General features: G+C 39.6%; 1 protein-coding gene across 1 annotated transcript in view; it reads left to right on the forward strand.

The window, feature by feature from the left end:
- Window positions 1-16398, forward strand: part of CDH6 (cadherin 6, type 2, K-cadherin (fetal kidney)) — a 106842-nt gene extending 90444 nt beyond the window's left edge. The window contains exons 9-12 of the mRNA XM_014940961.1: window positions 4322-4443; window positions 5233-5350; window positions 5438-5689; window positions 9696-16398. Coding sequence (XP_014796447.1) covers window positions 4322-4443; window positions 5233-5350; window positions 5438-5689; window positions 9696-10186 — 983 coding nt within the window. The 3' untranslated portion in view covers window positions 10187-16398. The remainder of the gene's footprint in view (window positions 1-4321; window positions 4444-5232; window positions 5351-5437; window positions 5690-9695) is intronic.
- The last annotated feature ends 671 nt before the right edge of the window (window positions 16399-17069 follow it).

Raw genomic sequence — 17069 nt, forward strand, 5'->3', positions numbered from 1 at the left:
ATTGTTGAATTCTGAAATTGGTATGCAGGAGGAAAGACATTTTAAAACCAAACTGTATTCCATGGCTGAATTCAGTCTGATCCAGACTGAATATAGTTTGATGTTTTCAAGCAAGAGTAAGGTGGCTGGGCTGAACTAGGTGCCCAGATCTTAAGCAGTTTTAAGATTTTTCATTTTTAGCCTCTTTAGCGTCCTTTGAAATTACAAGCCATAGTAACAAGTCAGTCTGCCACTTACTTTTGGATTGCCCAGAAGATGTAAACTTGTGATAATACCAGTTGTGATCATTTTAGGAGCTGAAATGCCAGGGACCTGGATAAGGATGTGTATGCTAGGTGGCCTTAACAGACAATTTTAGTTAAAAGATTAACTGAAAGCATGGGACGTGGTTAAGTGTTAGGGAATGCAATTCTTTTCACTTTTACAGAGTCACAGTGACTATGATTGTGAAGCATGGTGGGATGGTAGACAGGTCTAATACAAACACCACTTCTATGACCATCAGAAAGTCTTAGCGCAACTCGGAGGCTAAATGGATTTTTATTTTAAAATATAATCCAAGACAACATAAGCTCTACTTTCTTATGTTGTGTATCTGTGTTTATGACCCAAGCAGCTGCTGAACAGTGAGAAGAGTATAACTAAGGAGTACTTGACTCCAGATTTCTTTATTCTGTAAGTCATTTTAAAAGTGAAAACTGATGTGAAACAATCCTATTGAGGCAAGAAAATGGGGTTATGTTAAAAAAATAGTGGGCTAGAGCTTACAGGAATGACGTTTCTTAATAGTTTTCTTTCTCTCTTGAAAGCTTTCACCTTTTAATGCTAGGTATGTCATTTCAGCATACCAAACTGACTTCTAGCTGCCCGTTAGTTACGTGTCTGTGTCTCTGTTAAGTTTTGAAGGAGTGGTCTAGGGTTAAGAATTGTGCGCTACAGACTGACCTCCTGGGCAGAGAAGGAGGGGGAAAATAAACACTTGGAAAAGAAAGAATAGCAATAACATTTAGGAGGCACAGTTGTATTGATCCCAGCAGACATGAAATAATACACAGTATAGAAAATGGTATACTATCTGAAAACCAACTTAGCATCTATATGAAATGCTCATTTAATTCTTTGCCTCCTCCCCTAAGGACGGACCTTCTACTGGGCCAAACGTTCTCAGCTAAACCTTTTGTGTCTGACACAGGCTTCTGTCTTAATTACCAATCCTCTTTAGTTTGAATCCTTCCAGGCTGCAACAAGCTACTTCCCAGGCTGTGCTTCACTGAGCTTAGACCAAATTTGGCATAACTGGGGTAGACGCCTTCCAAAGGCAATTTTCTTGGCTGAAATGTGGCTACTGTTGAAAGAAGCTTTGGTCTCATTCAGGCTACCTCACTAATTTCAGTCTCAAGATACTAGACTGGAAAGCACCACTGCTTAATGCTCCTAGCTAAAACCAGTAATTTCTAGTAAGGCTAGCTAAAGTCCCATTCCACTAAATTCCAGCTAACAGCTGATTTCTCTAGTGACATACCATTACATCAAACTCCAAGTATGCTTCACTGAAGTAATCTAAAAGAAATATCCAGTCAAGTTACAGGGACATGTGTTCAGATGGATGGGTTCTCCCTGTGATATAAAAAAAAAATGAAAAAAATTATAAAGTCATAAAGAGAAACAACTTTTCAGTGATGACTGCTCTTGATTTCGTTTTACAGTAGAAAAAAAAAGGAGATACAGAAGTTATTTTTCCTTTAATTGTCTAAAATCATCAGTAAATTTAGGTAGCTCCATTTTTGAATGTTCTTCTTTTTCACCAGTATGAGCTGCAGTTGCTCAGCAGCCTGGAGAATCATGATGTGAATGTTTAAAACAAATAGTTGGTGAAGCACGGGGTCAGTACATCTGCCGTAGTCAGAAGGCAAACCAGCGATAAAAGTCAGTACACAGGGATACTGATTCACAGCTGCAGAATTACAGCTGATTTACTGGATAGAATTCCCAAAGTATTTTTAAATATTATTTACTTAACACTTAAGGGTAAATCAAACATTGGCAGGACTTTGAGGCTGCATTCAGGAAAAAAACCTTTAACGGTTTGGTTGCTGGATCAACAGAAAACGTACCACTGTAGAGATGAATGATTCAAGCAGTTTGTTGAGTCTGTGGAGCTTGGAGATGGAGTCCAACAATAATTAAAGGATAATAGAAACAAATTAGCCTACACCAATTAATTTGCAAAAATCTTGAAAGATGACAAAAAAAGACTCCAAGATGCATACACATATTTCAACTTAACATTTCCAGTAAATCAGAAAAAAAAAGCCCATGTCCATAGAGCATAGAGTTTTTATGAAGCTTCTATTCATTACAGTATCATTTTAAATTGTGAGGATCTTAAGCACTTAGGAGTAAAACGAAAATATGTAGTTCATGTTTCAAAAAGCAGTCAAGAAAACAATTGTAATCCTTGGGAGGAAAAGAAACACGTTTGCCAATATATTTGAATGCATTTGTTAGAAAGGTATGCCCTTATAAAATAGTCTTGCCAATAGTCCTGCAACTTCAAATGAGTACTTTTTATTTCTGCCTATTATAAAAGTTCAACATTTGTATTGATGTATTTTAGCATAGAATACAGCCTAGTCTATATTATACATAAATTGTTATTTTATACATTGAATGAATTTAGCCCAATGGTTCGTATTAGAAAGTGGTTTATGCCTAATGGAATCATATTAACTTCAATGGGACTGTGGAGCTTTAAAGCACAATATTTTGTCCAAATGACTGAGCTCTGTAATAAAAATATACAGTGCCAATTTTGGAGAAGGCATTTTCAAATTTATAAAAGTATGATAAACACAGTAATAGGACTTTTATTAAATCCTAACTCAACAAGCTACTATAATGAATGCTTGTAGAAGCATACAGAGTCTTAGACGTGTTATGTTTTATTGCACTATTTTTTTTCACTTGAATCATAGGTTAAAATGCATTAATAAACTATACTAAAACAGGCAGGAAAAAAAAAAAGAAAACACAGCAAAACTCAGTGTGAGCCCTCATGAAAAGAAGGGGGAAGTTATTTATTTTACATTAAACTAATTTCAATCACACTCATTCCCTCATAGATTTCACTCTCTCATGTTCTAACACCCACACATTCCCAGGTGCTGAGATGGGTGCATCTGGGTGACCTGGCCTGGGTGCCTTATTGGGTAGTACGGAGCACAAAGGACACAGATCAAGTCCTGGGCATGGCTCTTGGTTTCCTTTGAACTGGAGATGACAAATTGGTTTGGGGGCAGGTCTTGTACATTTTAGGAGTCAATGGTTGTTATGATGTGACTTTTTGCTTCAGAATCTTGCCTATTTCACCATTCATGGCTCCTAGGCAAGGTTGCTGCCTGTTGCCTTTCTTTCTTATTTTGTGTATCTTCATGACTAAAGTCTGTCTCTTCCCAAGGAAAGGTCCAACAGGACGAATAGTCCAACAGGAAAAGGAATGGTCTATACAGTGTGGTGCATTTCCATGTTTTTATTTTTATCTAGAAATCTTCAGTATCTTATGCTCAGGAATACCCTTGCCAAATTCAGTCTCTTGGCACTATACAGTCCTTATAGGGACTGTTTTTTCCCTTATAGGGAAAAAAAATGTTTACATATGGGGATCCGCAGATCCTGTATAGTGCTTATGTTCTTCAACTGATACATTTTAATGTTAACTCTAAAATTTCATCCAAATAAATTCACAACAGATTAAAAAATATCCTTGATCACAGATGCACTTACTATTTGTATGAAATAATGGTACCTGTGGTAGCTTAAGAAACTGTGTCACAGGATTTGTAGAGGACAGAATATTACATATAACAGGTGGAGAGGGAAAAAACTAACTCAATTCTATCTTCAGTCTTCCTGTTTCAGAGTTAAGGAAGGGAATATGTCCTAGAAACTTTGTTGCCACCAATCTATATCAGTCAGGTTAATAAAGAGGTTTCACTGAATTCCAGAATTATGTTTATATATATATATATCACACATACATTCATAATTGTACTTGGAACATTTAAAGGAATTTTTAAATTCTGAACTCCTACCCAATCTTAACTTCATAGCTTACACAGAATCAAAGTAATGATAATTCAGCATGATTTTGTAGAATTTGCCCCATAACGCATTCCCCAGCAATCAGCAGAATGTAAGTGGAGTGTTGTAAACAAGAAAAATGAAGGCAATGAGCCCCTAAGTATGTCCTTTTCTTCTCACACACTGAGTCAGAATTTGGGCTAAATAAAAATCTCTATTCTTTCTGGTTTTATCATTTCAGACAACCCAAAACAAAGCAGCCGTGTCCCAGTGTTCATTAAGGTTTTGGATGTAAATGACAATGCTCCAGAGTTTGCCATGTTTTACGAGACCTTCGTCTGTGAAAATGCAAAGGCAGAACAGGTGTGTTGCCTGCTTGTACTAAGACAATATTCCAAATTAATTGAGTTTTGCTACTACTCTTGCATCACCTCATCAAGAGGTATACTTTGCATCGCATCAAGCTGTCGGTTTTGCAAAATTAAACTAAACAGTGGCTGCACAGTATTTGATTACACTTAGCGTTCTTTCAGCTAATGTGACAGTCTGTTTTACACTGTTATGTTCTGTACTGCACCTTGCTATCCCTGATTCTTTTTCATTCTGTGATTCTTTGCTTTATTCAGGCGCCTCCACTGTCTCTTTCAAAAACAGTTTCAGGTCTCTAACTGTTACAGGTTCTGTCTGTGACATAGCTATTTCCTGCTAATTAACTCTCGCTCTACCAATCCTATTACTAAATGGTTCAAAGTAGCAGATAATTTGGAAGATTCTTCCAAACAATTCCTGTGACCTGAGATTTGGGTAGATAAATATAGGGTCACCTTTCAGGTCTATTGCTTGTCACATGCAAAGGTTTCCTATCTGTCTTGAGTGGCATCAACCCAAGTCTGTTCTTGAATTCAACATGATTTTCCTGCCAGCTTTCAAATTTGTTATGTTACTGGCTGATGGAATGGGATACAATAGCATGGTGATCCTAAACATAAGCAGCAACACATGGATCACTTTTCTTAAGTTTGCCATAGCAGCATCAGCTGCCTTAAAACAGAAGAAAAAAACTGAATACAATGATTGCTTTACAGTCCTAGAGTACATAAATAAGTGTAAAGTCCACTGACTTTGAAGATAATTTTGTTCTTATTGTTTCAGCTGATACAAACATTAAGTGCTGTTGATAAAGATGATTCTTACAGCGGACATCAGTTTTCATTCTCCTTAGCTCCTGAGGCAGCCAGCAGCTCAAACTTTACACTACAGGACAACAGAGGTGAATTTCTAGGAAGAATTTTCTTTCTTATCTCATCTTTGCTTTTGGTCTTCAGATGAAGATTTAATGCGTGCTTTGTGTTTCCAGACAACACAGCAGGGATTTTCACCCGAAAAACCAGATATAACCGGCATGAAATGAGTACCTACTTCTTGCCAGTGGTAATATCAGACAATGACTACCCTATCCAGAGCAGCACTGAAACAGTGACTATTCGAGTATGTGCTTGTGACCATCGAGGAAAGATGCTGTCCTGTAATGCAGAAGCCTTGGTTCATCCTACTGGTCTTAGCACTGGGGCTCTTATTGCCATTCTTCTCTGTATTATTATATTACTAGGTAAGTAGCTCAGAGTCATTTTGTTCCATTCATGGTTATTTTGCATTGCTATGAGTGATTATACCAAGGCCAGGTCAAGAGCAAAGGAAAGACATCCTTGTCTTGTCCTACTGTTGTATTATTATATTTCCTTCTCTGAGGGCTGCTGCGATATGGTGTATAGAAGACATCCTATCTAATATTAGTTACCTAAAAGGTAGCAAGCAAGGAAGCAAGAGGAGACAGCTGGGCTTCACTCTCTGGTCAACGGAAAGAGACAGATACCTGTAGAGAGACATTCCATTCATCCCATCCCCTTATTGGTATCTGAGGTGGACCAGACTAATCATCCTCTGCAGGTGTCTGTCTCTTTCTGTTGACCATAGAAGGAGGCCAGATAACTTAGATTAGTTTTAAGCAATTAACTTCCTGTATCTAAACCGAGGAGAAACAAGTCTCAGTGCTTCTGTTCTTCTGGAAAAGGAAGCTGAAATGGGGTGGCTACTAAAGCGCTCTCTCAAAAGTAGCAGGGTCCTCCCTTTCAGACACCTGTAAATATGAAGAGGCTGAATCCTGAGCGTGAAAGATGTACAGATCTGGCTACAGCACTTATAGGTGGTCAACATTTATTTTTTTATAAAAATAGTGTCTCACATTCCTCTCACTCAGCTTCCACCCTTCTTGTACAGCAGAGAAGATTTGTCCCTTGGCCATTAGCCATAGCCTATTCATCTGGGGAGATCTGTACAATATGACACAGGCATTTCTCAGAGAGATGTTATTAGTCGCCTTTTGTATCTGGCCAGGAAAGAAGGGAGTCAGACCAATTTTATAACAGTAGGGTCAATCAAGGGAGAAAAAATTTTCTCAGTGATCCTTGCCATCCCTCGACATATTTAAAAGATGGGTAGCTGTGGTGCTTAGTGACAAGGTTTAGTGATGGTTTTTGTTAGTGTTACGTTGATGGTTGGACTCGATGATCTGAAATGTCCCTTTCAACCTAGACAATTCTATGGTTCCAGTTCTTTCTACTATACTCTTATCTTCCTTGGGCATGCTCATCACCACTGCAGAATCATCCTGATCTTTACTATTAACAAAATTACCCTCTCCAGTGATGAGTCAAAGACCATGTTGTGATTCTCAGACTTTAACAATATAGTCATGGCTTGCCCAAATAAGCACTATCCCATTTTCAGAAAAGATTACCACAATAACAATCTTACCCTTAATTCGCCATTAAATTCATTTTTCAAAGCATGGTATCATTGCCTCTGAGGGCTGAGCTCACTTTGTGTCAAGTTCCTTACCAGAAAAAGAAACCTAATGCTGCAGATAGTCTTGCATTCGTTAGTACAACTGTGCTCATTAATATCAATCTGACATTAAACGATTTCCTGTTTTATGTCAATCGAAAATAATTGATTCTCTGTGCTAAGCAGCACTTTATGTCAATTACTGCTCACGCCACCATGCACCATAAGCAGATTTTCAATTAACTCAGCTATATAATTTTCTATTTTCGGGCTGGTTGCAGGGTTTGCATGTGCAACCACTACTGAGTGAAAAACAATACTCTGGGCAGACCTGAACCGCAACTTGAAATTTAGAGGCCACAAAAAGTGCCTGTAAATTGCTGGGTTTATTTGCAGTTTGAGTAAGTCTAGTGTCTTATCAGGAGGCCTCAGATACTGCTAAACACTGGCATGCAAATAAAGATGATGTACTTTAACATATAACTTCTAATGTGTTGGGGTTTTTTGCCTGCAATTTCAGCACAAAATAAGAAAATTTAAGTATCAGAGATGTGACATGACTATCAAAGTCTTATCCTTCATATTCTGTGTAACACCTTTTTTGTTAATGAGATACTTCAGCAACACTTCCATGCAAAAACTATCATTCCTTCACTTTCTCAGATCATTCTACCAGTCACTATTATGGAAGCGCCTTCAAAATTGATGCTGTGTTTTTCAAGTTCTCCAAAATTTTCTCTAGCTATCTCTATTATGTCACATAGACCTGTCTCCAGTCCTCCCACATAGTGTCACAGCTTTATACTCTTAAGGAAGAGAATTCTCTCTTAATGTATTTTTGCACAGCAGCACAAAGAAGCATCACTTAGATTAGGACCCTTACAGGACACTGTAAGTAAATCCTCATCATTAGGGAAAGAGCCTGAAGCTTTTACCATTTTAACCAGCCCTCATAATTCCTTCAGTTTCACCCCCTCACCTGTTTCCTTTCAACTCATATTAACAAATGTTCTCCCATACTCACACTATTTCTATGGTAAAGACACAGCAGGAATTAGAGCATTTTTCTATGTTATTCTGTGTTTTTGGGATCCCTCTATCACCAAGGCAGAGGAAGAGTATGAGAATCTTCCACAACATGCTTGGGTAGGATTGTACTGCAAAGCAGCCTATAATTTAAAAAACAAAACAAAACAAAACAAAACAGTTGGGTTTTTTTTGTCGAAGAAAGCTAAGAAAGACGAGTTCCAATGGGCTAAAATTTTATTTTGGAGATGTCCTTAGTCCTTGGCATAGCCCTCAACAGGGGCTTAACAAATGAGGAAGGGACTGCCAAAAAACCAAAATCTTTAACAGTTACTGTGCTTTGACTCCCACACCACTTTATAAATACAGCTGACACGAAAGATAATTTTGAACCACCTTATCATCTCTTATCAATGGGTTTAGGCGTTTACCGATTTGCTTTGCTTTGCTATGAAAGAACTATAAAGACAGCAAGATGCATCTTTTCCCAGAGTCTGCACAGCGGAGCTGAAATACTGGGCACTGTGGACCTCAGACTATGAAAGCAACAGTGATAATAGTATACATCTCAGCTCCTTGCTGCTGTTCATTTGTAAATATTCTGTCATTTACCATCTTAAGGTAGAATCCAGCTAAGATATCTGAAATTAGCTTCTAAAGGAAATAACACATTGAACATAGAACTATGGAATCATAGAATGGTTTGGGTTGGAAGGGACCTTAAAGATCATCTAGTCCCACCCCCTGCCATGGGCAGGGACACCTCCCACTAGAGCAGGTTGCTCAGAGCCCCATCCAACCTGATCTTGAACACTTCCAGGGATGGGGCATCCACAGCTCCTCTAGGCAACCTGTTCCAGTGTCTCATCACTCTCATAGTGGAAAATTTCTTCCTGAAATACCTCCTCCCACCCTCTGTACCGACTTCTCCAACAGTACCACTGATCACTATTGAGTAAAAATATTTAAATTTGGATCAGGGCCTTGGAAAGGGTTCCTGTTCCCTAAATAAATTATATATATTCATATATATATATCACACACACTTTAGAATGAAAGGCATAAAATCATCTGTTTGAGAAATGTCATGCCTTTGGCAGATTAAATAAAACTATTACCATATCTCATCAGCCTAAGCTGATTTAAGCCATGTACTTTTTTAAGGTGATGTACACTGTAAAAACATGCCAGAGAAGTTAATAAAACTTGGACTTTATGCTGGTTGAAAATGAACTCCATATTCCAAGCTTTTTTTCCAGAGGAGGATAGATTTACTTCCCTTGAAATGCAGTTTTGCCAACTTATTATCATAGCCCAGTACACACTAGCCGTGTCCATAGCACAAGTTGCATCTCATCCCTGGGGTTCAAATAACTAACACCTGATGTTACTTATTTTTGAGGAAGTGTTTCTCCCTTCCCAACTCTCATGAAACTAGTTCTATTCTCAAGGCAACAAAATTGCTGTATGACTCTGGGTAAAAATGTGCCTACAGACAAAACGATACTCCACTTGGCTTCTTACAAGCTTGACGTCTCCTTTCTTCTAGCGCATATCCACGCCATTTCATCTCCCAAGGTACTCACTCACAGGCACAGTCTGAGAACCTGACGTGTGCATTTGCAGTTTGGCAAAACATCTTTTAAAACTTCGAATCCGAGCAGAGGCGCAGCACTTCTTCTGGGTTTTAATAGAGTTAGGGATTAACCTTTCCCTTTCTCTTCCCCTGCTATTTTTGTTTCCAGTTACAGTGGTGCTGTTTGCAGCGCTGAGGCGGCAGCGGAAAAAAGAGCCTTTGATTATTTCCAAAGAAGACATCAGAGACAACATTGTCAGTTATAATGATGAAGGCGGTGGAGAGGAAGACACCCAGGCATTTGATATCGGCACACTGAGGAATCCCGAAGCCATAGACGATAATAAATTGCGCAGAGACATTGTGCCCGAAACACTTTTTATGCCACGGCGGACTGCAACAGCGCGAGATAACACGGATGTCAGAGATTTCATTAACCAAAGGTTAAAGGAAAATGATACAGATCCAACGGCACCCCCGTATGACTCGTTAGCGACCTACGCGTATGAAGGTAATGGTTCTGTGGCCGAGTCCCTCAGCTCCTTGGAGTCGGTGACTACGGACGGAGATCAGGACTACGATTACCTCAGTGACTGGGGGCCGCGGTTTAAAAAGCTGGCAGATATGTATGGCGCAATGGACAGTGACAAAGACTCTTAATATGTTGCCTTTTTCTTTTTTTCTTTCTTTTCTTTTCTTTTTTCCCCTTCCTCATTTTCAGAAACAGCATTGAGATATGTGAAGTGGCTATTTTCTTTCCTTCTCCACAACTGTGCGAAGGGGTTCTCTGGTCTACCCGTTCAAATTGTCTAATGACTGCAGTCTGTGTGGATCAGCTGTCAGAAAACTTTTTCTAGTATCATTTTATGAGCTTCCAAGAGGCAAAATTCTTATTTTTTAGTGCATCCAGTTTACCAAGCCAATCTTACAGGCATGGCAGTAGTGGAGGGGAAAAAAAGGATCAGATGGGGAGCAATATTTTTACTTGTTCTGCTTATATTGTAAATTGGAGTATATTACTGTTTAAGCTCACTTGCTCTTTTTACTTGTATTCAGACTATTCAGCTCAGATGGCTGCTCTGTTGATTGTGTATTGCACATCCCAATGTAATGAGGTACCCTAGTTTACCCTATGTATTATAGTCAAAAGTAGTGGTGATGGAATGAAGGTTTATTATACAAGTAGAGTAAGCTGAGAAAAAACATGAAACATGCATTTTACTCATGAGGAGGGTAGAAAGGCCTAATGGTAATTGAAATCTAAGTGTTTTTCTAGAACTTGCCATTGCCCCCAATGCACTGAATCATACTAACACACACATATATATAGTTCATTGACTGCTATGTATATATTCTGACCTAGCATTGCTGGAGAGATGTGCGTGCGTGCATGTGTGCGTGGTCACTAGACCCAGTATCCAGTTCTTTGGTGGTTTCCCAGTTCTAACCCAGACTTGCCTTTTGATATGGGGAAAGTCATCTAATCCAACTCCAGATTAGATCATGATGTGGAGGAAGGAGCAGATCATAACTGCGCTGTGTACTTCTTTGGTCAGCCTCCACCTGCACTTCAGTTCAGTGGTGGCCACTGAGCTGGAGAGGTGGGTGGGAGTCAGGCTTTTCATATCCACCTCCTCCTGCCTGTTCTCATGTGCAGGAGTGGAGTCGTAGCCTCAGGGTGTCTGCCACCCCTTGGGGCAAAAGGAGCAACTGCAAAGGAGGAGAGAGTGCTTTTCTTCTCCTGACCTTCCCTGCCTGGATGCCCAGAGTGGCTTCCTGACTGACTCTCTGCCCAGTTCTGCTATCTGTAAAGTGGGGAAATAATGCCTACCTCATCAGGATGTTGCAAGAATTATATAAGTCATTCGGAAAATGCTTTAGAGATGGAAAGTACTGGCATTCTGCCAGAGGAAGCAATTTCTCATGCTTTTGGTGGTTGTTTTCTTTTTCTTTTCAGGTTCAAGGCCTGAATGCACAAGTTAGCAAGAATCAATTGTCATTCCAGTGGCCTGAAAAGTGGGGTTTATAACGATAACTCATTTTTTAAAATAAACTACTCAGCCGAGGTGGTTAAAAACTTCAACAAAAGTTAAAATTTTAATCACAAGTCTCTCTCTGTGTGTCCATCTGCTTTGCCAAGCTAATTTTTGTCCAGGGGCGGGGTGGGGGAAGATGCCGTAGTCTCAGGCCAAAACAATTTTCTTTATAGCTTGTGCACCACTCAGCATTTCTGTTGGTTTGTCAAACGCATACAATTGCTGCTCTTCAAATCCAGCCATTAGGAGAGGCTATCTGGAGAAAAAATTAAGGGGCTGCCATGGGACGTATCACCTAAAAGCTACCCTGTGTGCCAAAGTCACACAGCCCATGGCACTGTGTCAAGGAAGAAGGAATTCCTTTTCATAAAAAAAAAAAAAAAAAAAAAAAAATTTAACATACCTCATACATAACTAATCTCATTTATTTAATTTTGAAACAATATTTAATACCAGAATTATAGGCATGGATCTATTTTCCCCTTTCCCTGAATCGTCTGTGAATCAGTTTGAAAATTGAACAACAGCTCCAATTTACTCTAAAAATAAAGAGAGAAGGGAAAAAAGTTAATAAACAGAAAATTAAAAGGGATTAAAAATTAATCCCTGGAATTCATTACTCCTAGAGAGTTAAATAAAGAGAGCAGTAAGATTCCCGAGTATTCGATTTTTACAAGCATGATGACATAAATTTCAGGTTTTCTGAGCCGTGCTGCGGTTCCAGCTGAGACTGGGAAGGACTCCCTCGTGGTGGGGACCACTGCACATGTGGAAGTTAGGGGAAGGCATCTAATGGCTTGCAGGTGCCCAGCACGATAGGTTAGATGGGTTTTCAGAGTGGAGGAGCCCAAAGTTTCAAAGGGTCCTGAGCCCCCAGTGTCACTGAGCTCTCACTCAGGGTGCTTCAGTTCAGCAGAGCGAGGTGCCCAGCTCCACTGGGGCTGAGCCTTTCACACCTGTCACAATGGCAATGGCACAACTAGGCCCTCCTGTCAGTAATTTAAGATAATAAAAGCCTTGGAAAGTCTAGCCCTTCGTGGCTTCCTTGAAATCAGAGCATACAAGAAGCAACCTGTCTGAAACCTGGCTCACAGGAGGGACCATCTGGATTTCAGATACATGGAGGAGCAGCAGATGCTCAGCACCACCTGCCACAGGTCCCTCACTTCAGCTGCTTTCATACAGTCGGTGGAGGCAGCGTACCCCTCGGGGGGCTCTTCCAAAGAGCTCCCTGACACACTCCTGTGTCTCACCCCTTGTTGCATGGGGGTTGCCTCAAGCAAATCACCTCAAGCTCAAGAGTCCAGTCGGACACCCAAAGCCATCCCTTCCCCTCCTCGGGCCCTGAGGAGAGAGATTTGCGTGTGGAGGGGATGGCAGAGGTGGCTGTGAAACCACACACCTACTTGGCCCTGCTCACACCATCACTTGACTGAAGACAGACCTTGCACCCTGAACGGGCTGGGCCACCCTGCAGGTCAGCTTGCATGAGTCACTACTTGGGGTGAAATAACAAGACAGGAGGATCACTGATCTTGTAACTACTTTCCTATATTTGTAAAGTGATTTTGTCTGATTTAGTGATTGTTAGTAGCAGTCCAAGCTCAACTTTTTTTTTTCGTTTTTTTAATTTGAATTGAAAGCTGGTTTTATCTTGTCCATTGAGTGACACAGTAAATAATAGAGAGTGGCTACTCATGCCTGTTGTGTAAATATTTTATATATAAAATTATGTTATGTCACCACAAATATGGTGCCTGAATAGCAAATGGATTCTTCTAAGGAAATTCTAGGCGAACTCGCATCCAAATTTTTATTTATGCATCTATATTTTAAGGTCTATTTTTTTCCTGCAAATTAGACAGATTTAGCATTTCTGACACAGCAAGAAGAGTTCAATACTGTCTTTTCTTCTTGCTTGGCAGTACCACAAAGTGCAATTTATAAAATCAGTACTGCATATTAAATATTGAAAGTGCCATATTGCAGTGAATACAAAACTTTGCAGTAGTATTTCTTTGTACCTTGTTGCATGCCGGCGTGCTAGATGATAGAAATGAGTATTTAACAGTGCTTTCACACAGTGCTAGAATTGCCATTTATAGATAAACAAGTGTTAGACTGTGGCCTACGAAGTGTGTTTGAAGGCTGTTTTAAGCCTGCTCTTCTTGCAACCACACCTATTTGAGAAGAAGAAATATTATTAGGAAGTTTAGCTAAGCCAGGTAGAGAGATGAGCAACGCAGTTGGCTTTTAATTAGGAAAAACATCTGATCTAACAGCAGAGGACCTATTCAAAGATACCAAGGACTTCAGTGGAGTTATCATGATACAGAGGCATGTTTACACAGGAGATGTTTGCAGGCTTGCTACTGCAGAACAGTCATATCTCTGCACTTGAAATGGAATAAGGTTTCTAGTACAACTATTCCATCCCAGCTCCCAAACCAGCCACTTTATTCCAGAAAAAGGAATTTTTTTACTCCAGAATAATGATCATTTCAGGTTAAAAACTATACCATCCCACGGCAGCACGTATCTCCAACTGCAGTTGTGCCAGGACATGTCTCTGTGTAGACAGGTGCTTTTAAGAGAGCTGAGGGAGAAACTTGCAGCAAGCTCTGAAAAAGGAATTCGGGGGGTTCCACGGGGCTCTACTGACAGTACCACAAGACTGGGATGCGTTCCCAAAGCTGATGTTGACAGACATGCTGTCTAACAATGAGAAAAACAAGTTGTCTGTGTGTTTCAGTTATTTTTTGTTAAAAAAAAAAAATCTGGGAAAAATTCTGAGTAGAAGAGGAACACTTCACTTGTACCAACACCATTTTTAAAAAAATTTATCCTAAGAAACAGGTATATTTTTCTGACTTTTTTTTTAAATTTCATTAGTTGTTAGATCTTACTTCATTCTATAGACAGGTGTTTCCTGGCTGTTAAATGTGAATGGGAGAGGCAACCTCCCAGAGATCCAGTTTTGGAAGTAGCAGGCTACATTACAAGGCACAACATATCCATTTCTCTGCCCCAAAACAAACAAAAACCCCACAAAAAACAATTTACTGAAAATTTTTAGTATTGCAAAAAGCAGAATGGTCATAAAAAAGTAGAGCAGGGAGAAATGGCTTTGAGAATGTGTGCCTGCACACGTGCAGTATGAATAAAAAGAAGGGAAATAATGAACACTGGAAGCTGGCTGTGCTTCAAAATCAGACTTACTCATGTTGAGCAAGGACAACAGTGCATAGTCACTTCTAACACTTCCAGGTTTCCTACAGTAGCCAAAGGGAGATTTGCATGGATAGGAAGAAAGACATCATCTTTTTCAGACCAACTACATTAAATCCAGGTCATTTCCATGCAAATTTCTAGGAAAGAAAGTCCCTTTGTCATTATTATTATTAAAACATGTTAAATTACTGCAGCAGATCTATCATAATGGACTTCTGCAGGGTGAATTGTGGGCAGTGATTCTGAGCAGGTAACTCTCTGAGAATACCACTGTGTTAGCTCGTCCTGCCACCATCCGTTTTAAATCTCTGCATGTTTCCTTTGGCTATAAGTAGTATTGAAGTGTTTCAAAAAACCTCTGTCCCAACTGGATGCTGCCATGCCCTGGCCATTTGTGTTTCAATTAACACCATAGTCTGAACTCCTTGTCAAATGAGAGCTACTTCCAGTAAGTATGAACTATATCGTAAGTTGTGAGGGGCAGGGTTTTTTCCACCCCTCTAGACCTGTGAAACAGCAGCCTCCTCCAAAGCCACAATGTTTTTTATTTTGAGTTTAGTCTTCAGAAAGACTTGTTTTCTAAGAGATTGTTTCTGTACTTAAGAAAAAAGAGGAACAAAAACATATTTAATGTCTATAGCCTCATGCATTGGTCCAGGAGGGGAAAAAAAAACAGCAGCCAACGCAATGTTTTAATGCCGGTCTCTCCCTTCAGTAGTTTTGTTTAAGCACAGCTGAGACAATCTTGACCCTGCCCATCATTTCACCATGTTACACTTTTCAGCCCAGACCTGCATTTGTCATGCACTAAACACTTTCCTGAATAGTTTGTTAAATTCCACAGTAGGTATCTGAAAGCCATGACTGGGGTTAACAGGGAGTACAAGAGTCAGAGAACTGGGAGTTTCAGGAAGAACAGAAAGTGAATTGCATGGGGAGGGAGGGGGGAGGTAATCAGTCACATGCAAGGCAGGCCCATGGCACTTAGAAGCCACAAAGCTGTCACATTATGCATAGAGTCACTGGATTTCAAAGGAGCTTTTACAGAACCTGTTCTTATGTTTTTTTCCCTGCATGTGTCTTTTGCTTTCTTCATGAAAAAAAAAAAAGAAGAAAAAAAAAAGGAGCTGCTAACTTCAAATTTCTCCTTCCACAAAGTCGATTTGACAAGTAAGGCATAAGTCCAGCGTATAGAGAAATCCTCTCCACTCCTATGGGCTTTTGACCTTTCCTATGAGACTGCACTATTATGTAAATATACCTGGAGACACTTTCTATAAGCTTTTAGTTTTCTACTAACTGTTACTTTAGTGTTTATTAAAGAAACAAATGTATAGAATTATTAAGCATTCAGGTGAACACAACACAGAAATGACACTGCAAACACAAAATTGTACTGGATTTTGACACATAAAAATCTCTTCAGAATCACTGTACTGTTTTAATTCTGTGATTACTTTCATTGCTTTGAAAAATTAAACTTAAAAGAAAGGCCTTATAATAAATGCTATGTGCATCTTAACTGTGTTACTGAGCAAAATCAATCTGGCAAACTCCTATTGCGATTTGTGATTTTTAAACCCTTAAAATAAATGTTTTTCTGTATTGATTTTTTTTAATTAAAAATCCTTCCAAGCATAAATCAAAACTGATGCCACCACCTGGGAAGATTTCCTTGCTGACATGCTCCAGCCACACAGTCTCTCGCGGTGTCGGCCCCTGGTTGTGCCAGGGACCCTCAGCATCCGGTGGATGTGGTCACTGCTCAGCCCAGAGGAACGTTTGCGGACGACAAGGTTTTTCGTCACCCAAGAGATTTATACCTAGAAGCTTCCCTGTGTTGCAAAGGGGCCGTGCTGGAATTACTATCTCTTCTGCAGCGTGCATGGGCAATTTGTTGTGGTCAGATGGCAAGTGTGCACTCCGTCCCTTATATTTCCTGTTCACTGTACTGGCTTCTCTTTTGGGGGTGGGGGGCAGGGGGAAATGAAATTTAAGGATTTAATGAGAAACCAATTTGAACAACAATTTCTCACAGACAGAGTGAATTTGCCTTTTTGCAAATTGATTTTTGTAACAAGTTATTTATATGATACTACTTAATAAATCGTTTTTTCTAACTTGTTTTTTTTTTTTCTACTTCTCTCAATCTATGGTTTGTATTTACAAAACTATCATAAAGATAAGCCTTCAAAAAGACTTTGCAATCACTTTCAGACGCTGTTAAATTGGCTTAGTTTTTCATATGCCTTTTGTAATCGTCTGGCTTGCAACAT

This window comes from Calidris pugnax, unplaced genomic scaffold, assembly GCF_001431845.1.
Source record: "Calidris pugnax isolate Ruff unplaced genomic scaffold, ASM143184v1 scaffold8, whole genome shotgun sequence".
Taxonomy (NCBI): domain Eukaryota; kingdom Metazoa; phylum Chordata; class Aves; order Charadriiformes; family Scolopacidae; genus Calidris; species Calidris pugnax.